Source organism: Rhinolophus sinicus, linkage group LG02 (assembly GCF_036562045.2).
Source record: "Rhinolophus sinicus isolate RSC01 linkage group LG02, ASM3656204v1, whole genome shotgun sequence".
Taxonomy (NCBI): Eukaryota; Metazoa; Chordata; class Mammalia; order Chiroptera; family Rhinolophidae; genus Rhinolophus; species Rhinolophus sinicus.
In genome coordinates, this window is record NC_133752.1 from 34,752,436 (window position 1) to 34,778,096 (window position 25,661).

The 25,661-nt window shown below is 33.7% G+C and overlaps 1 protein-coding gene across 1 annotated transcript in view; it reads right to left on the minus strand.

Annotated features, from left to right (window-relative positions):
• The window catches only part of BANK1 (B cell scaffold protein with ankyrin repeats 1), a 294,826-nt gene that overhangs the window by 250,067 nt on the left and 19,098 nt on the right, over positions 1-25,661 (minus strand). The window contains exon 2 of the mRNA XM_019738939.2: positions 20,943-21,341. Coding sequence (XP_019594498.2) covers positions 20,943-21,341 — 399 coding nt within the window. The remainder of the gene's footprint in view (positions 1-20,942; positions 21,342-25,661) is intronic.

Sequence of the window (25,661 nt, forward strand, 5' to 3'; positions counted from 1 at the left end):
AAACTATCTATTTTGTTTCTGAGTGAAGAATTAAGTTAAAATATAAGGGCTTTTAACTTCATTCCCTATGTGAAATATAAAAATATTGCAAATAAATGTTAAATACACCATTTTGTATCAAGTTGTTAGTAGATCTGATACAATCCTGTTTTACTTTCCAGCATAAACCTAAGTGTGAATGAGAAAATGTTACTGATGTTAAGAAAATAAAAGTTTAGAGTGTCTGTCTAGAAAAATAATTACTGAGACTAGCAAATGCTTGGTTGCCAGCTAGAATAAGGTGTGTTCAGTTAAACACAGCTCATATGTAAAATTCTCTTCCAATGGCTCGCTCACCACTTGAGGGTGGAGTTCAACGGGCCTTAGATTACAGATCTGTAGGCTTCAGGATATGGACTATTTTGACATCGATTTCAGAACTAGATAATTTATTCAGAGACAGTAATATTTTGCTTTTTTGCTCTGCATAGTATCTTTCCTTTAACACTAGAGTTAATGTTCAGAGAAGCCTTAAAATTGGGCTGTTAATACAGCAGATGACCATTTCCTATGTGGCAATGAAACATAAAAAAGAAGGCAAGTGTTTAGCAAAAATAAGAGAAAATCATCCAAAGAAAATGGGATCTTTGGAGGAAAAAGGAGTAATACAAGCTAGCTATTATGTAGTTAATAGCACAATGATCTTGGGTAATAAGAAATTGTTTTGATTCAAAAAGGGAGGGTAGCAGAAATTTGAAATAGAGACCACTACGTTGATAATATGAATATGGTGAAAGCTACCCAGAGTAGTGTTCAAAATGCTATTACTAACAGAACTGAATAATATCCTGGCCAGATGCCTTCATTTTATTAGCAATAAATAACTTGTAACTATACTCTAGGTGTCTAGGACTAATAAGCTATTAACAATTTTGGTGTTTTGAGTTTCATTCCTCAATATATATAATAATGACCCAAAAAGACATTAGGGAACTGTACAAAAATATAAAATAATGAAAAATAGAATTCAAAAATATAAACTAATTAAACTGAAAAAGATAACGTCTTCAAATAGAAGTTGAATACGTATTATAAATGGAAGAAAACACCTTAAAACCTCAGTCTCTGCAGTCTCAGAAATAATTGGAGCTACTTTATTAAATCATGCAAGCCAGAGAAGCTCTCTGGGAGAAAATAAAACCTGTGAACAGCATCTCATACCTGAACTCACATTTATAATTCAGACTTTTTGAGCAATATACTTTTCCAACAATCCATCATTTTAATTGGAATTCTGAAGTTATAATGAACTATTAGTTTCTAAGAGAAAGAAAAAAGAACAGATATTCAATCCTTGAATCTAAAAGTTGTCAGCTAATAATTTTTCAAACCTTAATACATTCTAGAAGTACAAAAACAGTTCTATGGCCTTTGTGCTAAATGTACTAAGTTATCATTATGCATTTACTATTAGAATTTATTAATAATTATCTACATTACTGACCAATCAATGTAGGTGTTTTAAATCATATTGTTAATTTTTAAAAATATTTTACATAATGTTTGATTATGAACACCTTGTCTGCTGCTCTAAGGCACTTTAACTTTATTCTGTAGGTGATGTATAGCCCATAATTGAGTGTGTGTTTGAGAAAGATAGAGAGGGAAGAGACAGACCATCAGAAGTGAACTGGAAAAGGAAAGATGATGTTCCAGGTCAAAGAGAATGGAGAGTGGAAAAGCAGAAACTTCTAAGCCAGGGAAATTAATTGAATGTGGAAGTGAAAGAGGTCTCTGTGACAGTGCTGGGTGATGGGGCTAGTAATGATAACTTTAATTAAGACAGGGAAACACATGGGGCTATTTGTCGTCTGTATGGAGGGAGGGAAAAGGAAAATGATTTTACCAAACCTGAAGGTGGAACATAAATAATGCGATGTCTCGGGAGACAGTGATTCAAGAAGTCCATGAGGTCATAACAATTTGCATAGTAGTACCGTACTAAGATGTAACCTGCCTATGGTGGTGCAAAAGCAATAGAGAGTAAAACAACTGTTACCTATGCATTAATAATAAAAAACAGTGGCACCAAATTGCAGTATTAAAACTATGCACTTGTGGTCAAAATAAATATTAATGTTGCTTAAAAACACACACAAGAATATACCATTACACAACTATTAGAATGGCTGAAATTAAAAAGACAGATAAAGTGCTGGTGAGGTTGTTGAGCAATTTGGAACTCTCAACGCTGCTGGTGGGAACATAAAATGGTATAACCACTTTGGAAAACAGCTTTTAGGTTGTGTTGCAATAACTACTGACATTGAGGATCTTTTCATGTGTTTACTTGGGTATCTTTTTTTTTGGTGAAGTATGTCTTTAGATCTTTTGCCCAGTTTTTTCATTGGATTGTTTTCTTGTGTTTTGAGAGTTCTCTATATATTCTGGATACAAGTCTTTTAAGACTGATTTTTCTTCTGATTATGCATAAAAATTTCCTGCTTCTTTGCATGCTGGATAATTTTTGATTTGCTGTTCTACATTACGAACTTTACCTTCTTAGGTGCTGTATTACTGTAGATATTCTGGAGTCTTGTTCTGGGATGCAGTTATGTTACTTGAAAACAGTTTGATATTTTTAAGGCTTGCTTTTAAATTTTATTAGGTGTGACCAGAACAGTCTTTAAGGATACTTTTGCCCCCACTATCCAGGCAGTACCTTTCTAAGTATCCTACCTAATATTAATAGTTCTTAGATTATAAGGTTATTCCACCCTTATTGGTGGGAACAAAAACTGTTCCGAGCCCTGAGTGAGCTCCTGAGATTGTCCCTCTGCTCCATAGTCCCCCCTCTGTGTAACTCTGTCCTCTCCAGCACTGTGCAGTGAGAACTCCAGTTGCCTTAGCCTTCCTGAACTCCCACCTTCATCTCCTGAACTCTCAGAAAGTGCTGATGCCCACTTGGTTACCTCTTCCTGTATTATGGCCTTGAAATTCTCTCCAGGTAGGAAGCTGGGGCAACAATAGGACTTATCTATTTCCCCTCAGGGATGATGTTCCTAAACTGGCTCATGTCCAACACCTGCAAACGGTTGTTTCATATATATATTGTCCATTTTGTTTAGCTGTACTGTATTCTAATTATACCACTTTGGCAAAAAGGAGAAGCCCAGTACATGTCTTTTTAATATGCTATGTGGCAAAATTTATACAGCACTGCTGCTACTTATTGAAGTTCAATAATTATCTCAATGAAAAGCACCTGTGCAATTCTTTGCATTGTGGCTAAACATAGCCTATCATTACACTCTACTGAGTTTGAATGTGGTTTTAAAGAAGAATGTGCCTCCTTTTTCTAACTACATATCGGGGTGAGGCAAGATGTTATTCACGTACCACATGTTGCTGAAGCCAGTATGAGAATCTCACTTCTATTAATCCCGACATTAAAAAGTTTTGCAAAAATGTAAAGTAATGATACTTGTCTCACCAGTTGATTTCAGTTTTTGAAAATATAGTCCTTTTACATAGAAATACGTTATTTATGTTAACATGTAATTGATTTATTATGTTAAGTGAATTAATAAATGTTTCTTAAAAATTCTACATATTAATTTCTGATAATAAAATAATCAATAGATTTAACTAACATAAATAAAAGCTCTAGGGGGTTCTCAAAAAATTTAAGAACATACAGTTATCTTTAGAACAAAATGTTTAAGAATTGCTAGCCTAGAATTACAGATTTGAAAGTCTTAAACTTAGAGAAAATCTTTTAAGCCACATTTAGAGAGAACCAGTCAGAATGGAAGGAGTAAGGGCAGAAACCCAAGAGATATGCTCACCTTCCTCCAGTTCTACCTCCGTACATTCAATCTGTCCTTAAGACCTGTTTATTTTATCCGTTAAGCATCTTTTTAAATTGTCTTCTAGTATACATCTCCCTGTTACTTCTTTAATTCAGGCCCTCATCATTTTTATCCTATACCATTGCAATATCTTCCTTATCCAGTCATTGTAGCCATTATCTTTATAGCACACCTTCAGAGAAACCCTTATATTAACCCTCTATAACTGTGCCTCGTTATGTCTTATCCATATCTGAAAGGCTTTGAAATCAGTGCCATGTAGTTAAAAATCAAACTCCATAGAAGGAAGAAAAATTCTTCAGATTGTGTCTAGCTCAGGCTAGTTCTCTAGCCTCTTTATACAAGAACACCTATACACAAATTATTGTCATTCAAAGTCACATGTAGTTTTCTCAATGAAATAGATTTACCCTGGCCTCAAAAAAGTTGTTCATTTTGCCCCATACCCCCAAATTAGAATAGTTTAAATAAATAACAACAAGTAATTGAACTTTCATTTTCACCCTCTATTTATGAGTAACAGATATTACTATAAATAGGTGACTAGACAAACCACTAAAAGTTTCCTTTCTAATCTGGTAGACAATTATGCAACAATAGAATTGATCAGAAATTTCCTGGAAAGGATGTTTAAATGGCTGAAAACAATCACCTTATGTAAGGTCTACACATTCTGCTCATTGCAATTGACTGAAGATTTAAAGGAAGTTGCAATGGATGGTGGTAACAAACTTCATTGTTACTATTTATGCAATCTACTTATAACCTAAGAGTTTATGAACTGATCTGCAACATGTTTTTTTAGCTATACTATCAACATAGTATAACCTCCTATTTATAGTGAGTTATGAAGGGGTTTGCACAGGAAAGGTTATACTATGTTGATAGTATAGCTAAAACACATCCAGTTGAGTACCTGACTTATTGGGGGAAACTCTTCATACACAATAGTTAAGTGGTTACCAGAGGGTAAGGGAGGAGGGTGGTAGATGAGGGTAAACAGGATCAAATATATGGTGATGGAAGGAGAACTGACTCTGGGTGGTGAACACATAGTGTGATATATATATGGACGATGTATTACAGAACTATACACTTGAAACCTATGTAACTTTACTAACCATTGTCACCCAAATAAAATTTAATAAAAATAAAAAACCTCATAAATTATAAAAATGTCTAACAACTATGCTCTACACCTGAAACTAATATAAAATAATATTGAATGTCAACTATAATTGAAATAAAATAGTCACAGAGATATATAGTACTGCATAGGGAATATAGTCAATAATATTGTAATAACTATATACGGTGCCATATGGGCTTATTGCGGTTGTCACTTTGTGAAGTATATAAATGTCTAATCACTATGTTGTTTTCTACACCTGGAACTAATATAATATAATATTGTATGTCAATGGTAATTTAAGAATAAATTTTTAAAAATACTTAATAAACAAAAAGTCTAAGAGAACCCAGCCATCAATCCACATATTACTATTTTCAGAAAAAGAACATAAATAGATGTTAATATAATGAAAGAAATAAAAAAAGAAAAGAAGGTTCTGAAGAAGTCAAAGACTATTAAAAGGGGCAGTCTTTGATAAGACACCAAAATAGAACTCTAGAAATGAAAAATGTAATAGTGTGTAATAACTGAAATTAGAGACTCAATGAAGATTTTCAAAGGCAGATGAAAAACACCTGAGTAATCTGAGGACAGATGTGAAAGGGTGGTTAAGAGACATGCAGAGAGAATGAGAAAGTCATTCATGTGTTTAAATCAGAGTTCCAGGAGATAGTTAGAGAAATGGAGAAGAGAGAAGATATTGGAAGGCATAATGGCTGAACATATTTCAAATTATGGAAAGACATGGAATCTCAGATCTAAGAAGATCAAATAATTATTTACATGACAAATTAAAAAATAAATATCTAAACACATCATTATAAAACTGAAGAAACCCCAGTACAAGATCTAACAGCTGCTAAGAGAAAAATAAATTGCCTGCAGAAGATATGGTTGTCATATAACTAAGTTCTCAAAAGCAACATGGACATAAGAAGACAATAGAATAATATTTTCAAGGGCTGAGAGAAAATAACTGAACTTCTGTATCCAGTAATGATGTAGATAATGACATTTTTACACAAATGGAAACAGAGCTCACCAAAATGAATTTTTAAAGATATACTTTATGCAAAAAGAAAATGATCTCAGGAAGAGAGTTTAGATGCAAGTAAGAACAGCATATGAAGAATATAGTAAATTTATGGTTTAAGCTAAACAAATACTGATTCTCTAAATATCAAAACCATGGAAAAAAATAAGAATAATTATCCTGTAAGTTTGGAAAAGGAGATGATTAGAGTTAAAGCACTACAAAAGGACTTCACATTTTTTTTCAGGAGAAAGGAAAAATAATTAAATATAATTAACAATTAAAGATTAATAATAGTAATTTAATGGCTAAGTATACATCTTGAAATTTCTAGGATATCACTGAAATACAGTAGTAAGCAAATGGAATGGGGAGGGACTCAATCCAAAAGAAGGCAAGAAAAGTTTAAAGGAATAAAACAAGAAAATTGGAACAAAACAGGGACCAATAAATAAATGGTAGAATTGAATCCATATACATCAACAATGATATTCAATATATATTAATAAAATGGTATACAAAAGACTAAGATTTTAAGACTGAATATTTAAAATACAGCAATATACCACTTATAAATATATACGTAATACATCAAGATGGAGCAAATATATAATGATAGTTCAAAATAAAAGAATGTAAAAAGATACATAATATAAATAACGAGCTTTATCTAATGGCCTAAATAGCACATACCAAATATGGAGATAAGTGTTTTCTTCAAGCACACATGGAATATTTTAAAAATCAGTTAAGTAGAACTCAATAAATTTCAAACTACCTGAATAATATAGACCACATTTTCTGACCATAAAACAAAATTTAGAAATCAATGACAAAAAGATAAATTAATGCCCATTCTTTTGTTCATATATAGTATTTCTAAAGGAGAAATCAAAACAAAATTAGAAACTATGGAAATGGATAATAATGGAAAAAGTTGTAAGAACTTGTTAAACATAGAGAAGTACTTAGTAATTATAGCCTTCAATGTTGACTGTAAAAAGATAAAACAAAAAGGTACATATTCAAGAGTTAAGGTTTTTAAAAATTCAGAAAAATTAAAAGGAAATAAATGTTAAGTGTAATACAGAGTCACTTTTCAGATAACGTCATAAAAATGGCAGCATGAGGTGAGCCTCTTAAAATCTCCCCTGGAATTTACAACAAATTGAACAACTATAACTCCAAAAAGGACTCCCTGTGCAGCAGAGAGGCAAGACTAAGAGGCGCACTACTGAAATCATCTAAAGGTGGGCAAACTACGTGAGCGGGGTGGAGCGGGGAGGGAAGGGAGAAGTGCAATGGGGTTGCATGGGTGCCAGACGCAGACTAGCTCAGTGCTCTGAGCTCACTGCATTCAGGAACTATCACAGCTGCAGGAGAGGGAAGAACTCGGACTGCTAGGGCTCCGTTTATGGCCCACAGGGCTGAGGGGGCAGCATATAACATGGCTGAACCCAACATTCATGGCAGAGACCTCAGAGAAAAGGCTGAGGGAAGAAGGCTGAAAATGGTGGTTTAAGCCCCCACTGCCGAGCAGAGAATGGAAGCCTTAGGCACCGATCCCAGCTGCCCCTTCCCTATACTCCTAGAGGTCACCCTGCTCCCACCTGCCCAGTGCTACGAACAGAAAAGTAGCAGTGTCAGATAGAAAAAAAAACAAAAACAACAACAACAGAATATTTGCAGTTCTGAGAACTGTGGTCGGCAGACACGGACTTGCAGCTCAACTAGTTCTGGCAAAGGGGAGGGAGCCATGGAAGGACTGGCTGTAATGGTGGTCACCACCATTGCTCTGGGCCATTTCTCACAACGCACCCCACCCTTGTCCCCACCTATCTGGGAGGATCCCTGCAGGAGTAAACAGAGCTGCTAAAACACACAGGCTCTAAATCTGGTGGAGGAAGAGCTTTGGAACTACAGAAGTTCTCCACATACCCCACAGAGGCGGTGTCCTATGACCCAGGCAAAATGTTCACAGAGGAGAAGCCCGCCTTCCCAGAAATTCCCCCATTCGTGAAAAGCCAGAAAGTGCAGAGAAAATATAACATTACAGTGTGAAAGAGAATAAAAGACTGCAGTCAGAGAGAAAATAAAATAGTCTATCAACACCTACTGGAAAACAAAAGAAAGACCTCTTTCTATCAACCTGTTGCAGAACCCACTCCTGTAGATGTCTAGGAAGACAAATAATAAATCATTAATAACCATGAATTATACCAAGGTCTAACAAGTATGCTCAAAACCTGAAACTAATATAAAATAATATTGAATGTCAACTATAATTGAAATAAAATAGTCACAGAGATATATAGTACTGCATAGGGAATATAGTCAATAATATTGTAATAACTATATACGGTGCCATATGGGCTTATTGCGGTTGTCACTTTGTGAAGTATATAAATGTCTAATCACTATGTTGTTTTCTACACCTGGAACTAATATAATATAATATTGTATGTCAATGGTAATTTAAGAATAAATTTTAAAAAATACTTAATAAACAAAAAGTCTAAGAGAACCCAGCCATCAATCCACATATTACTATTTTCAGAAAAAGAACATAAATAGATGTTAATATAATGAAAGAAATTAAAAAAGAAAAGAAGGTTCTGAAGAAGTCAAAGACTATTAAAAGGGGCAGTCTTTGATAAGACACCAAAATAGAACTCTAGAAATGAAAAATGTAATAGTGTGTAATAACTGAAATTAGAGACTCAATGAAGATTTTCAAAGGCAGATGAAAAACACCTGAGTAATCTGAGGACAGATGTGAAAGGGTGGTTAAGAGACATGCAGAGAGAATGAGAAAGTCATTCATGTGTTTAAATCAGAGTTCCAGGAGATAGTTAGAGAAATGGAGAAGAGAGAAGATATTAGAAGGCATAATGGCTGAACATATTTCAAATTATGGAAAGACATGGAATCTCAGATCTAAGAAGATCAAATAATTATTTACATGACAAATTAAAAAATAAATATCTAAACACATCATTATAAAACTGAAGAAACCCCAGTACAAGATCTAATAGCTGCTAAGAGAAAAATAAATTGCCTGCAGAAGATATGGTTGTCATATAACTAAGTTCTCAAAAGCAACATGGACATAAGAAGACGGTAGAATAATATTTTCAAGGGCTGAGAGAAAATAACTGAACTTCTATATCCAGTAATGATGCAGATAATGACATTTTTGCACAAATGGAAACAGAGCTCACCAAAATGAATTTTTAAAGATATACTTTATGCAAAAAGAAAATGATCTCAGGAAGAGAGTTTAGATGCAAGTAAGAACAGCATATGAAGAATATAGTAAATTTATGGTTTAAGCTAAACAAATACTGATTCTCTAAATATCAAAACCATGGAAAAAAATAAGAATAATTATCCTGTAAGTTTGGAAAAGGAGATGATTAGAGTTAAAGCACTACAAAAGGACTTCATATTTTTTTTCAGGAGAAAGGAAAAATAATTAAATATAATTAACAATTAAAGATTAATAATAGTAATTTAATGGCTAAGTATACATCTTGAAATTTCTAGGATATCACTGAAATACAGTAGTAAGCAAATGGAATGGGGAGGGACTCAATCCAAAAGAAGGCAAGAAAAGTTTAAAGGAATAAAACAAGAAAATTGGAACAAAACAGGGACCAATAAATAAATGGTAGAATTGAATCCATATACATCAACAATGATATTCAATATATATTAATAAAATGGTATACAAAAAGACTAAGATTTTAAGACTGAATATTTAAAATACAGCAATATACCACTTATAAATATATACGTAATACATCAAGATGGAGCAAATATATAATGATAGTTCAAAATAAAAGAATGTAAAAAGATACATAATATAAATAACGAGCTTTATCTAATGGCCTAAATAGCACATACGAAATATGGAGATAAGTGTTTTCTTCAAGCACACATGGAATATTTTAAAAATCAGTTAAGTAGAACTCAATAAATTTCAAACTACCTGAATAATGTAGACCACATTTTCTGACCATAAAACAAAATTTAGAAATCAATGACAAAAAGATAAATTAATGCCCATTCTTTTGTTCATATATAGTATTTCTAAAGGAGAAATCAAAATAAAATTAGAAACTATGGAAATGGATAATAATGGAAAAAGTTGTAAGAACTTGTTAAACATAGAGAAGTACTTAGTAATTATAGCCTTCAATGTTGACTGTAAAAAGATAAAACAAAAAGGTACATATTCAAGAGTTAAGGTTTTTAAAAATTCAGAAAAATTAAAAGGAAACAAAGAGGCAAAGAAACAATGGAGACACAATCTTACCAGAAAATTAAAGATAGAATGACAGGAAATCCTCACATATCAATAATCACCCTAAAGATAAATGGACTGAACTCACCAATAAAAAGGCACAGAGTAGCAGATTGGATAAAAAAACTAAACCCAACCATATACTATCTCCAAGAGACACATCTCAGCTATAAGGACAAATATAGACTCACAGTGAAAGGGTGGAAATTGACACTCCAAGCAAATGTTATCCAGAGAAAAATCATGTGTAGTTATATCGATATCAGATGAAACAGACTTCAGGGTGAAAAGGGTAACAAGAGACAAAGATGGACATTTCATAATGATAAAGGGGACTATACAACAAGAAGACATAACAGTCATCAATATTTATGCCCCCAATCAGGGAGCACTGAAATATACCAAGCGACTACTAACAGAACGAAAGGGACAAATTGACCAAACCACAATTATACTAGGGGACCTAAAAACATCATTGACAGCTAAGGATAGATCATCCAACAGAAAATAAATAAATAAATATCAGCCCTAAATGACACATTAGATGAAATGGACATAATTGACATTTATAGAGCCCTTCACCCTAGAACTCAGACTACACATTTTTTCCTAGTGTAGATGGAATATTCTCAAGAATAGACCATATATTGGGACATAAAGCTAGCCTCAGCAAATTGAAGAAGATTGAAATCATACCAAGCATATTTTCTGATCTCAAGGCTTTGAAATTGGATATCAACTGCAAAAAAAGAGCAGGAAAAAAAACAAATATGTGGAGATTAAACAACATACTTCTAATGAACGACCGGGTCAAAGAAGAAATTAGAGGAGAGATCAAAAGATACATAGAAACAAATGACAATGAAAATATATCCTACCAAAATTTTTGGGATGCAGCAAAAGTAGTTTTAAGAGGGAAATTTATATCATTACACGCCTATCTCAAGAAACAAGAAAAATCCCAGATAAATAACTTCACGTTACATCTCAAAGAACTAGAAAAAGAAGAAAAAATGAAACCCAAGGTCAGCAAAAGAAAGGAAACAATAAAAATCAGAGCAGAATTAAATGAAATAGAGAACAAAAGACAATTGAAAAAAATAATGTGACAAAGAGCTGGTGTTTGAAAAGATTAATAAAATTCACAAACCCTTGGCTAGACTCACTAAGATAAAAAGAGAAAAGACACTAATAAACAAAATCAGAAATGAAAGAGGGGAAGTTACCATGGATGTCACAGAAATACAAAGGTTCATCCAAGAATACTATGAAGGACTGTACGCCACCAACTTCAATAAGCTAGAAGAAATAGACAAGTTCTTAGAAACATATAGCCTTCCTAGGCTGAATCATGAAGAATTGGAAAATTTAAATAGACCCGTCACCAGTAAGGAAATTGAATCAGTCATCTGAAACCTTCCCAAAAGCAAACGTCCGGGACCAAATGTCTTCACTAGTTTATTCTACCAAACCTTCAAAGAGGATCGAATACCTGTCCTACTCAAACTCTTCCAAAATATTGAGGAAGAGACAATACTCCCTAACTCATTTCATGTGGCCAACATTACTCTGATACCAAAACTTGGTAAGTTTGGTAAGGATAACACAAAAAAAGAAAATCACAGACTTATATCTCTGATGAATACAGACACCAAAATCCTAAACAAAATTCGAGCAAATCGAATGCAACAATGCATTAAAAAGATTATTCATCACAACCAAGTGGGGTTCATCCCAGGGACACAAGGATGGTTCAACATATGTAAATACATTAATGTGACACATCACATAAACAAAATAAAGGACAAAAATCATATGATTATATCAATTGATGCAGAAAAAGCGTTGGACAAGATACAACATCCATTTATGATTAAAACACTTAATAAAATAGGTATATAAGGAAAATATCTTAACATAATAAAGGCCATATGACAAACCCTCAGCTACTATCATAATTAACAGTGAAAAATTTTTGCTCTACTTTCAGAAACATGACATTGTTGTCCCCTATCACCTATGCTTTTCAACATAGTGTTGGAAGTCCTCACCAAGCAATCAGGCAAGAGAAAGAAATAAAAGGCATCGAGATTGGGAATGAAGAAGTTAAATTGTCACTCTGCAGATGACATGATGCTATATATAGAAAACCCTAAAGACTCCACAAAAAAGCTATTGGAAATAATAACCAAATACAGTAAAGTTGCCGGCTACAAAATCAATGTACAAAAGTCCATTGCACTCCTACATACTAACAATGAAATCTCAGAAAAATAAATGAAAAAAAAACAACAACAACACAATTCCTGTTGTAGTTACAACAAAAAGAATGAAATAACTAGGAATAAACTTAACAAAGGATGTGAAAAACCTATATGCTGAAAACTATAAGACATTTTTAAAAGAAATTGAAGACAACACAAAGAAATGAAAAGATACTCTGTGCTCATGGATATGGAAGAATCAACATAGTTAAAATGGCCATTTTACCCAAAGCAATATACAGATATAATGCAATCTCCATCAAAATCTCAATGGCATTTTTTGAAGAAGTAGAACAAAAAATCATCAGATTTGTATGGAACCACAAAAGACCCCGAATAGCCAAAGCAATCCTAAGAAAAAAGAATAATGCTGGAGGTATCACACTCCCTGACTTTAGCTTGTACTACAGGGCAACAATAATCAAAACAGCATGGTATTGGCAGAAAAACAGACACACAGTTCAATGGAATAGAATTGAGAACCAGAAATAAACCCACATAAAATTGAACAGAAAATTTTTGACAAAGTAAAAAGCATACAATGGAGAAAAGTCAGCCTCTTCAATAAATGGTGCTGGGAGAATTGGAAAGCCACGTGCAAAGGAGTGAAACTGGACTGCTATCTGTCACTATGTACCAAAATTAATTCAAAATCGATTAAAGATCTAAACATAAGACCTGAAACAATAAACTGCATAGAAGAAAACATAGGTACTAAACTTATTAACCTTGGGTTCAAAGAGAATTTTATGAATTTGACTGCAAAGGCAGGAGAAGTAAAAGCTAAAATAAATGAATGGGACTACATAAAATTAAAAAGCTTCTGCACAGCAAAGGAAACCATTGACAAAATAAAGAGGCAACCGACTGAATGGGAGAAGATCTTTGCAAACAGTGCCTCCGATAAGGGGCTAATATCCAAAATATACAAGGAACTCATGCAACTCAACAACAAAAATCAAAGAACCCAATTGAAAACTGGGCAGACTACCTGAAGTGACATTTCTCCAAAGAGAACATATAAATGGCCAATAGATATATGAAAAAATGCTCAACATCACTAATCATCAGAGAAATGCAAATAAAAACCACAATGAGATATCACCTCACCCCAGTCAGAATGGCTATCATCAACAAGACAAATAGAAACAAGTGTTGGAGAGGCTGTGGAGAAAATGGAACCTTCATACACTATTGGTGGGAACGCAGATTGGTGTAGCCACTATGGAAAGCACTGTGGAGGTTCCTCAAAAAATTACGAATAGAATTACCATATGACCCAGCAATACCTCTCCTGGGTATCTAGCCAGAAAATCTGAAAACATTTATCCATAAAAACATGTGTGCTCCAATGTTCATTACAGCTTTATTTATGGTGGCCAAGACATGGAAACAACCAAAATGTCCTTCAATAGATGAATGGATAAAGAAGTTGTGGTATATATACACAATGGAATACTATTCGGCAGTAAGAAAATATGAAATAGTACCATTTGTGACAACAGTTATGGATCTTGAGATTCTAATGCTAAGCGAAATAAGTCAGACAGAAAAAGTAGAGAACCATATAAATTCACTGATTTGTGGTATATAAAACTAAAAACAACAAAAGAACAAGACAAACAAATGTGGAAACAGAAACTCATAGACATAGACGACAGTTTAAGGGTTATTAGGAGGTAAGAGGAGGGGGGCTCTAGAAGAGGGTAAATGGGGTCTAATATATGGTGATGGAAAGAGAACTGACTCTGGGTAGTGAACACACAGTGTGAGATATAGATAATGTATATCAGAATTGTACACCTGAAATCTATGTAACTTTACTAACAATTGTCATCCCTATAAACTTTAATTTAAAAAAAAGTAATGCAAAACAATTAAAATAGTAAATTATACAATAGAAAAAACATTTTTTTAAAAAATTCAAAGGTTGTCCTTTGAAAAGACAAGTGGAATTGACAAATTTCTGGGAAGATTAATTGATGCAAAAAAGAAGACACAAATTATCTTAGAAATAAAAAAAGAGCACACAATTTTGTATACAGCTGATATAAAAATAAAGAAATGCTATGTAGAATTTTATGTTAACAAATTTGAAAACAATTGAAATTAGCAAATTCCTAGAAAAATAAAACAACAAAATGACTCAAATAGAAAATCTGAATGGGTCCAAAACCTTAAATATATTCACCTGAAACAAAGAACATTTCATTCACAATGGAAAAAATAATCTGGAGTCTAAACTCAATGTACACAGAATTAATTCCAGATGGATGTCATACTTTAATGAGAAAGTCAAAAGTTTCAAATTTTAGAATATATATATATATATATATATATCTCCTAAGAGAGACAAGATTTCTTAGACAGGCTATATAAATAGTAAACTAAAAGAAAAAAAAATATATATATATAATTAAATGAGCTTTTGCTTACCAAAATTTTAAACTATAGCCTTATTTCCTAGTCCAGCATCCAATTCAGGATTATATGTCGTATGCAGTTTTTAGAACTTTAGATTTCTTTAATCTGGAACAATAACTCATCCTTTCTTTTAGTTTCTTGACTTTAATGCTTTTTAAGGGTACAAAAATTTATGTTGTAGAATCCCCTTTAGCTTAGGTTTGTCTGATATTCCCTCGTGATTAGATTAAGGTTGTGTATACTTGGCAAGAATAACACAGTAAACCTTCCCATGATTAACAATGTGAAAAGCCAGCACTTAAAACCACAATGTGTAGTCTTCATTATTTTTTTTGGATATTCAGAATGCTGAAATGTTCTAGAAATAAAGCTACCAGCCTTACACTTTTAACATACAAAGTGATAGGGAAAAGAAAATGAATTGTCAAAAATAATTACAAGGAATGTAATGAGAATCATAAGTAAAAAATAAATGTAATAAGAATTAGAGATGAGAAAAATATTTTTCAAGCAGAAAGGATCTGAGATGAATTCAATGATAAAGCAGCTTTTCAGGTGATCTTGAAGGATAGCTGGGATTTTGACTGAAAATATGGGGAAGGGTACTTCAGATAAAGAGGGCAGCATCTTACCAATAGTGTGAAGGGAGACTGTTTGCTCAGTGGGAGGTGATACCATTACCCTAGTTTGCGGCACGTGCCTACACTAATGACAGACACAGCTTAGGCATCTATGCTGGAGCCATGTTTCTGAGGAGCTGAAGGACCATGAAAAAAAGATGGACTGCATTTGAAAGGCCATAAGATCTCATCGGCCTGAGAACCAGAGTTCCTACAGCAGTACATGGCTCAGATGGGAAGAAAGAAAAACACATGCTTCTGCATAGTTTGTTCCCGCTGTTTTGTTGTTGTTTACCTTGCTTTGCTTTTCCAATAACTCTACTGTTACATTTTTGTTTTTTATTTTAGGCTTCTTTTAGGCTTAATGAAGCCAAAAATTTGAAATCCTTTGTTTGGTAATATGAAAACACAACAAAACTGTTAACGTTTTCTATGAAAAAATTAGCAGTTTCCCCACTACCATTAACTTGACAATAAAGAAAATACAAAAAAATATGAAATATCGAGATATGAAATAAATATGAAATATAAATATATTTTCATATAACTATGAGAATATAAAATAAAGCTTGGAGAGAGCTGACTCAACTGTTGAGAGCAAACCAGAGTGCCTAAAATGGTCCTAAAGCAGAAGGCACAAGAATACAGAACAAAGCGCAAAGGAGGAAGGAAACCCAGCACATGTCACCTGATCACAGAAACTGGTAAAGTTTCTTTTTAAGGGGAGGATATATAAATTGCAAAGTACACAATGGTAACATTCAGAAATCTTGGTTGTTTTTACCTAAATTTGAGCTAAGATAATTTATACTATATATAAACAATGCTGTATGAAAACTTTATATATGGATATACTAGAAGGAGAAAATGAGCGGAAGACCCAAAAAGAAAGAAAGAAGACAGAAAAGGGAAGAAATATAGTCAAAATGGTTAAACCACACAGAGAAAGGTGGAAAACACATATAGGTTTATATTACTCTTAATTTGGAAATTAAGGAGACTGGAAATATAGCTTTCCTGATTCCTAAAAAGGAAATAAAATACTCAAAAACAAAACTAAAAATAATTCGGTTAAACATGAATTGCTGTATCTTTTTTCATCCTTTTTTTAATATTGAAAACTTTTCTCTAGAAACTTTATTCATTGTAAAATATATTCCTCTTTCATTAAGTTTTATAAAGTTTATCCTGATTTTTCTTTCTTATGTGAATTATTAGAACATTTAATTATTTCCATGAATTTCCTGGCATTTTTATTATTCTGTATCATATCAAACTTATTTCTGAGTAATATGTTTCATTTCCTCTGTGTATAATTTCTCTATGGAATAGAAGAAAAGTAACAAAAGGACAATAAAATTGAATTCCACATCTTTCATTCTATTTCACCCATTTTTGGAAAACTAGTCTTTGTGTATTCTACACAAATGGAATATGAAATATAAAACAATTCAGCAGACCACTTAAGCTGTTTATTAAAACAAAATTTTTATTGCTTAGACTGTAACAATTAGTACCGATTTTGGCAAGGGACATAACCCATACATAAAAGTTATTTTATGCATGGTTTGCAAACTGCTTAAAGATATACATTCTGAGTGCATACTACTAGTTCAGACAAATTTATCACCTTTGAATATCTCTTCCCAAGCACATTATTGTATTTTCCATTTGTTAGGTGCATCTAAGTTTCTCTAAGAAATCAGAGTCTAAAACTTGAATGTGGGAAGCTGAGAGCTAACAATGTCTTCAAAATAATCCTATGTTTTCCATACAGTGTAAGATTTTGTCACTAGGAATACAATTTAAAGATGTAGCAAAGTACTATTGACATATCTACCCAAAGGTATTTGTCAAAACAAAAACAAAAAACAAAACAAAACAAAAAAGAAAAGGTGTTCCTTGAGTATTTTTACATAATAGTGACATCGTAATTTAAGTGGCCAAAACAACTTGAGTTCTTCACAGAAATATAAATGATGGGTTTGGAGAAGCACTCAAAATTTTGCCACCAATTTATGGTGCTCCTTTGTCTCAGGGGAGAAAATTATCATACAATTATTTGTGCTTTATGTTCATTTTATTATAATATTTTCATAATTTTCAATTGTAACATTTTTCCAAAAAAAAAGAAAAAAACTTAATGTACTGAGAATGTTAAACAAACAAACAAACAAAAACAAAAAAGAAAACAGAGATAATAAGAAACTTGAGGACTGCCAGTTTGAAAATTATAATGTCAAGTGGAATTTTCCCCTTTATATTCCTGGAAATCATCCCAAAGCTTAGAAAATGAGAAACAATTATGCAAATGCCATATTTACTGAAAATAGGAAATAGTGAAATCCTAAACCTCCAGATCAATGGAATGGTTCCAAAATCAGTGAACAATGAGCAAAAGAGTGTGCAGAAGGAAATAGAGAAAAGAAAGTTTGAAGACATTGTTGAAGGGAATGCAGATTGGTGCAGCTTCTATGGAAGGCAGTGTGGAGGTTTCTCAAAAAATGAAGAACAGAATTACCTATGACCCAGCAATCCCTCTCCTGGGTATCTACCCCCAAAAAATCTGAAAACATTTATCCATAAAGATATATGTGCTCTAATGTTCATTGCAGCTTTATTTATGGTCGCCAAGACACGAAACAACCAAAGTGTCCTTTGATAGATGAATGAATAAAGACTTGTGGTATATATACACAATGGAATACTATTCTGCCATAAGAAAAGATGGAATAGCACCATTTGCAAAAACATGGATGGATCTTGAGATTCTAATGCTAAGCGAAATAAGTCAGATAGAAAAAGTAGAGAACCATATGATTTCACTGATATGTGGTATATAAAACTGAAAACAACAAAAGAATAAGACAAACAAATGAAGAAACAAAACTCATAGACACAGACAATAGTTTAGTGGTTATCAGAGGGTAAGGGGGGAGTGGGGTGGTAGATGAGGGTAAAGGGGATCAAACATATTGTAATGGAAAGAGAACTAACTCTGGGTGGTGAACACACAATGTGAGACATAGATGATGTATTACAGAATTGTACACCTGAAAGCTATGTAACTTTACTAACAATTGTCATCCCAATAAACTTTAATTAAAAAAAGAAAAAGAAAAGAAAGAATCCAGGAATTGCAGATTTCAATAAAAGCTAACAAACATACTTTCTTCTAAGGTTAGGGGTCATGCTTTATTATACTGTATACATGATTCAACAGTTTCAGGTAGAAGCATTTGAGGAAGCAGTTTCCAAACAGCAGAGAAAGTGAGGCTAAATGAGGAACTATGCTGAAAAGACATTTTTGTAGAAAGCAGTTTGTATCTCTGGAAACAGAGACGTCTCATTGTTTGGGAGGGGGTGGAGAGAGAGAGAGAGAGAGAGAGAACATAACAAACAGCAAAACCCACATTTCCTATCTCCAGTGGCTAGACCAAGAAAAACTTACTTTGTTCAGTGGTTCGAAAGAAAAACTGGACCAGCACAGGACCTATATAAAGATACTACAAGAAAAAGAGACAGAGACAAAAGAAAACCAATGGCATATCAGGAACACACACTAAAAACATGTTCTGTAAAAGAAGTGGAAAACTGTGACCATTTTACCATGAATTTTCAAAACGTAGTAAATAGTAACCGCCTGTTTGAAGCAATTACATAATGCAGAAATGCAAGGTGTCAGGAAGAGGTTAGGAAGACAAGAACAAGAGAACAACTTGCCAAATAGTGTAAACTCCTGTGGGAAACAAATATCCCAGTGGATAGTAGAGGGTGTAAATGATTGTAGCTCTGGACAGCTTCAATGAAACCTCATGAGATACCCTGTTCCAGAACTTTCCAAAAAAGCCGTTCCTAGATTCCTCAACCGAAGAAACTGATAGAATCAGTGTGTGTTGTTTTAAGTTGCCAAATGTTACGGTAACTTATTAGGCAACAATAGATAACAAAACAAGGCTTGAAAGTATGGAATTTGAAGAGGCTGGAATGCTGGAAAATAAGAGAGGAATTTTCTAAGGGGAGTTGTGGATGTGCTGTGAGTCCCACTGTCCCCCCACAGGGGAGACTGAGGGATACCACCATTCTCTCACACAGTGATAAGAGCTTCCAGCAAACCATTTGAGACTGAGGTGTTCTCTGGATTTATAGAACACCGAAACTCGTGCTATACCCATGTTTGGAAGTGACAAAAGGCAAGAGGCTGCGGCTGCATTGCTGCTCTGAGGGCAGGATGTCAGTGGCTACCCTGGGAATGGCTTGCATGTATAGTTTGTCAAGGGCAAAAGACAAAGGAATGGTTTTACGTGAACCAGGTGGGAGAAAGGGCAGCCAGGAGATCCCTCAGAGTGATTTTGATCAAAAGTGATACATGAGGGATCCATAGAAACCAACAGTTAGAATCCATAAGGGTTGGACCACCACAACTAGGAGCTTAGAGGAGAGGCAGCATTCGTCTCATTCAGGATCTGCAGGTGAGACATGCTCAGTGAATGAACGGATCTCCAAAGAATTCAGAAATACACTCCACGAAAAAGAGCCGACACTTAATATCTGATATGGCCAATAGAAAATAAGAACCCCACTTCCTCCTTGTAGGAGAGGAAACCACAACTGGAACACTTGGAGTTGAAGGAATAACGTGGATTGGAAAAACCAAAGAAGGAGCTTACCACAGCACCCTTTCCACACCAAGCCTGAAGCAGAAGAGAACTGGGTGAGGGAGAAGGTTTAATATTAGTCAGCTTCAGAGTTTTGACTATTACATGGAACTAACTAATTAATTAATGAAGGAGACCTTATGTTCTGCTCTTTAGCATAATAGCTATATGATTAAAACTAAATTTGTTATTTGAAATTAATAAAATAACAGTATTTCATACCACAGTAATAGATATCATACAATTATCAACATAACAAAAGTTCTATCATACTAACCCAGAACTTCAGGCAGGTAATATGACATCAAGTCTCACCAGTTAAGTAAGAACCAGCTTCCAGAGCTAAACTGACATACAGCAGCATAACAAACCATTTTTGTTCAACTAAGTATAATTTCATATAGGCTGCCCTAAGGAATATATTTACAAACCATTTTTGAACCACGGATAAGCCTTCATTGGAATATAGCTAAAAACTAAGAACCTTCATGCATTTTGAGGAAAGTGAAACATACTGTTAAATAAAGTTGGGTTTCATTTTCCTTTTTTTTTTTTAAATCCTAAAATCAGGTATTCATTGGTTCAAAAAACTTTCTATTTTTAATTATGAAACATCAAAAATAAAAACAGATAAATAAGATTTGGCAACACTACCTCTGAATATGATGCTCTCGATTACAGAGATGTAGTCTTCGGGCCTCTGCTCAGTCGAGATCTCCCATCTGCCTCCAGAGATATTTAATAATTTGTAGAGCTGATCAGAACTCTTCACCCCACACAACAGGGTAACCACACTTTCTGGTGAATGAAGCACCTCTTCCAGAAACTGACATTTCTTTGGAGTTAAGTCTTTAAGCAAGCTATCTGATAATATCAAAAGTTTACATTTGTAAGAGTTTAAACTCAGCAACTCCAAATCCCGAAGAGAGTAATTCTCCAAGCGATACAACAGGATAGCTTCCCTTTTCACTACGTGTAAAAATACTTCCCTCAAGTACAGGGCCCATTCCTCAGCATCTTCTTCATATATCATTATGATGTCTTTTGTATGTTCTGGAAAAAGAAAAAAATAATATATTAATTTTCTTATATTTGAAATACTAACGGAAGATTATATTGCTATTTCTCAAAAAGTTTAATGTCCTCCCTTAGGGATTATATTAATTTGCTTATACGAGAGACTAATAATATAATTCATATCATCCCCATCATATGGGATTAAACTCCCTTCAGATGCAACACAGTCTAAGCTCCGTGCAAGTCCACGCTGTACTCACTATACAAATGTGAATCTAGGAGGCTCAACAGAAGTCAGTGAGAGGCCTGGTGGCAGAATGGAAAGAATAGTCTGTGGATTAGCGCTGCTGGGCTACCAGGCATGGCTCTGCCAGTAACCGCGGTTTTACCTAGATTACAATTTTTAACTCTTTGGAGTCATTGTTTCTTGTATTAAATGAAAGTTTTTACAAAAAAAAAGCATATTTAATGCATCAGATTATGCTTAGAAGAAATGAGTGAATTTGCATTGGAGAATTTTAAGCTCATTCTTCCAGGTAAAGATGGGTACATAAAGACAGATTATAGAATTACCATGCCCAGAAAACCAACAAAATAATATTTTTTTAAAGAAATTCAATAGCAAAAAACTAAGCAGGTACTATCTCATGTCATAAATTAAAAAGTTCTGATGAAATAAATAGAAAGTCCTGGTAGGGCAGTACTAATCCTCACTTATTTCCCAGCCTAGAACTAGTATTGATGAAAAAAACTTGAGTCACCAAAACCTCCAGGTTTTCTCATGATATGAATATTATCTCTGAGGACAGATGTTTTCCCCTTCAACTCATTGATTCCTGTACAATGCCTAGCACAATTTCTTGAATAGGTATTTGATAAAATTTTTTAAATATAGTTACAAATACAGAATGAGAAAAAAATTGGCAGAAAACATACAGGAATCACACACTATGTGATGAATCATCAGTATAGTTTACTATTCTCTATGTAGTGCCTCACCCAGCCTGAATGCTAAATAAATACTTGTCGAACAAACACAAACATGGTGTCACAATTCAGTATTTTTCTGTTTGAGGAACAGTAGAGGAAGGTTTTCTGTATATTTTAACTAACCAGAGTAACTGCTCTATAGTTTTAATTGCAGTAAGATAAAAAGAAGAATAATTTAAATTATCAAGTGTTTAAAATAAACTAGGACTCTTCATGTTTTGCATATGTTATTCACTTACTTCTCAAAATTACTTTATTAAAGTACTAGTGTTATTTTCGTTTTACAGATGGGAAAATAAAATTGGTATTGGAATTAGGATTCCAACACAGGCAGTCTGACCCTCCGGACAGTTTGTACTTTTAACCTCTAACAACAGAGGACACAATAACATGACTTAAAAGATCAAAATAGATTCTTTGCAGTGATATGAGCTACATTAGTCGATCTGAAGCAGCCTATAAATTAATCTCAAGTATGCAAAGCATGTGAAAGGTTATTGAGAATCTGGTTTCCTCTTAAAGGAAAGAAGGAAAAGACTGTATGATGCACTCCAAGAGTATGGTTATGTATGAAGAATTTATAGAACTTCCTTCTTGACTCTAAAAATTAAATCAATAAAATTATATGAGGGTATATTAAAGAACAGAATGAAAACTCCCACACTATATGGTTGCGTATCATACTACACTAAAGACAATGATAGGAAATCAATTCTAGATATGAGCATAACCTATCTTCCACCAAAACTTCCCAAGAAAATTAGACAAGGTAGTCTTTTTCAGTACTCTATGGCCATTTATTTCTTATGTTCAAATTAAGTTCTCCTGTTAAATTTGCATTTGACTTATACTTAGTCAATAATCTCTGTTTGACAGTTTTCAAAAACCTGAAGATGAGCATTAAATGTCATCCCTTCCTTTTTTATAAATTAAATCATTGCAGTCTTTTAATCTTTAATTTTCTCAATTATTATTTACAAAGACTTTCCATGTACCAGGTACGTTGTTAAGCATCTAACAAGCATTAATTACTTCAGTAATATTCATAAAGCTGCACGAAGTTGGCCTTGCTGTTCTCATTTTACTAATAATCACACTGAGCCTCTGTGATGTTAGGTATATTGTCAGGGCCATGAAGATAATAACCGGTATTCCTGCTGCCTTCTAATCTTTTTGTATGAAACGGTGTTGAGTCAAAATATTAGGTTGGTGCAAAAGTAATTACCGTTTAAAAGGTTAAAAATAATTGCGAAAACTGCAATTACTTTTGCACCAACCTAATACAAAAGTGAATAAAAGGCTTTTTGATAGCCCTGGTTTTCTTTTTCCTCATCCTACAAAACACAAGCTTGTCGTTGTGCAACATCTAAACTGTAGATCTTTATGAATTCTCAACAGAAGCCTACTCACCTTGCAATGCACTTCCTTTTATAAACTTGAGCTAAATCAAATGTGAATCATTATTCTGCCCATTTAAGGGTGGTTATTGTCATTAAGGTCGGCCTGTTTTTATAGACTGTGAAGTGAAACAATACATGATGAACCTGAAATATAGAAACAAAATTTTCTTTCTTGGAAGCTCCTTCAAAATCAAGGGAAATTGCTACTGAAGATGCAATTAAGGTCAACAAATAATTTAAAATGTACACCTCCAGTCTAGCAACATAAAGTAAATGACAGCATTATACAATAGTAGGAACAAAACAGAGTTATATTCATTTTTATAAATTTACTATTAAGTGTTCTTTCAGATTCCATAAAGATGTCTTATTTCTTTATCTTGCAAAATGCTATTACAAGTCCTTAAACTCAAAGGTAATTTGTGTCAATAATTGACATCAGTGATTACTTTTGCACTGAAAACGGATTTATACTACATATTGTGAAAAGAATGAGACTGATAGGTCAAAATCCTTCTTATTACATATTCACAGGTTTGAATCGCAGATTTTCTTTATTTTGAATGAGATCCCATCTCTTACCCATGCTTGATTCTATATCATGATGAAATACTACACGATGCATCTTTTCAATATTACAGTTTTTCTAACTGGTAACCGAAGTACAAAAGAAAGAAAACAGAAAATTATAAAGAAATGATTTGCAGCCATAATGGATTCAGTAGTGATGATATAATCACACACACAAATGTATGATTACTAAAATTATATAGTGAGTGTAACTGAATTGGTCTAATATTCTAACTTTGTACTCTAATTAGTACAACAGGGGAATGAAACTGGGGATTTTCCATAGGATGGAGGTAGTAAAACACACTATAACTTACGTTCCTCCTCTAGGAAAGTTAGTTAATTTCACTTATTCATGGTGGTAAAAAAGTACCAGGTATTTTCTGTATCTTTATCCGTGTAGTGCATGCAGCTGGTGCACATCCGTATCTTCCTGGGCCACAAGCTACAGATTGACGGTCAGCTGTTAAGCCCACTGACCAATTCCAACCTCTGCTTCGCTGCCTGAGAACTTTCTCTGCAGCTGAGGGAGCTGCCTCAGCCTATGTGCCTGCCTGGCTGCTCAGAAGTGCTGCGGATTTAGTGCATGGAGGCCTGGGGCGGAATGAGGGTGGAGGGTCGCAATCCTCAGTCAGTGAGGGATGGAAATCAATGTGTAAATAACTCAGCTTCATCAAATTCAGTGGGACAAGTCTGAAGTTTGTTTTACACTGCAATGAGAGGGTTCAAAGTGCTACTGAATTGTAATTGTTCATCACATTAGTCTGCCTATTAATTAATATGCACATGATTGGCTCTTCTCCCTTTCTTGTCTCACATTCCCCATTTTTCTCACTAATATTTCATGTGCTAATCTTCTAAATAAACTACCTGCATTCATGTCAATTTCTCAGAGCCTTCTTCAGGGGAACGCTTTATACATGTGTATGTTAATTAACTTACTTCTTCCTTTCAACACATTTTAAGGTTACGCTTTTTAGCTATGGTAAAGAACGACCAGCAAAAATTATTTTTATACAAATGTAAAACCTTCCCCTTTCTCCTTCCTTTTAAGATGCAAACAAATGCAGAACAACCTTGGAGGAGGAAAATTTTTTTTTCTTTTTTCTAAAAAAAGCACAGTGTTAATTGTTACCAGATTATTTTGCAAAGACCTCCTACACCCTCACATATAAACTGCAAATGTTCGAATCACACCTCTCACTTTTTATCAGTAATACAAATTGTTAATAGTTCATTTAAAATTTTACAAACACAAAAGATTGTAGATCTGTGAGGAAGTTTTAAAATGTTTCAAATTTACTTCGTGCAAGTTAGTGGAAGGTCCATCTCCTTTCTCTCCTTTTATTGCCATTGCTCTAGATTATTGAATCTAAGACAACAGTGACCATAAGAC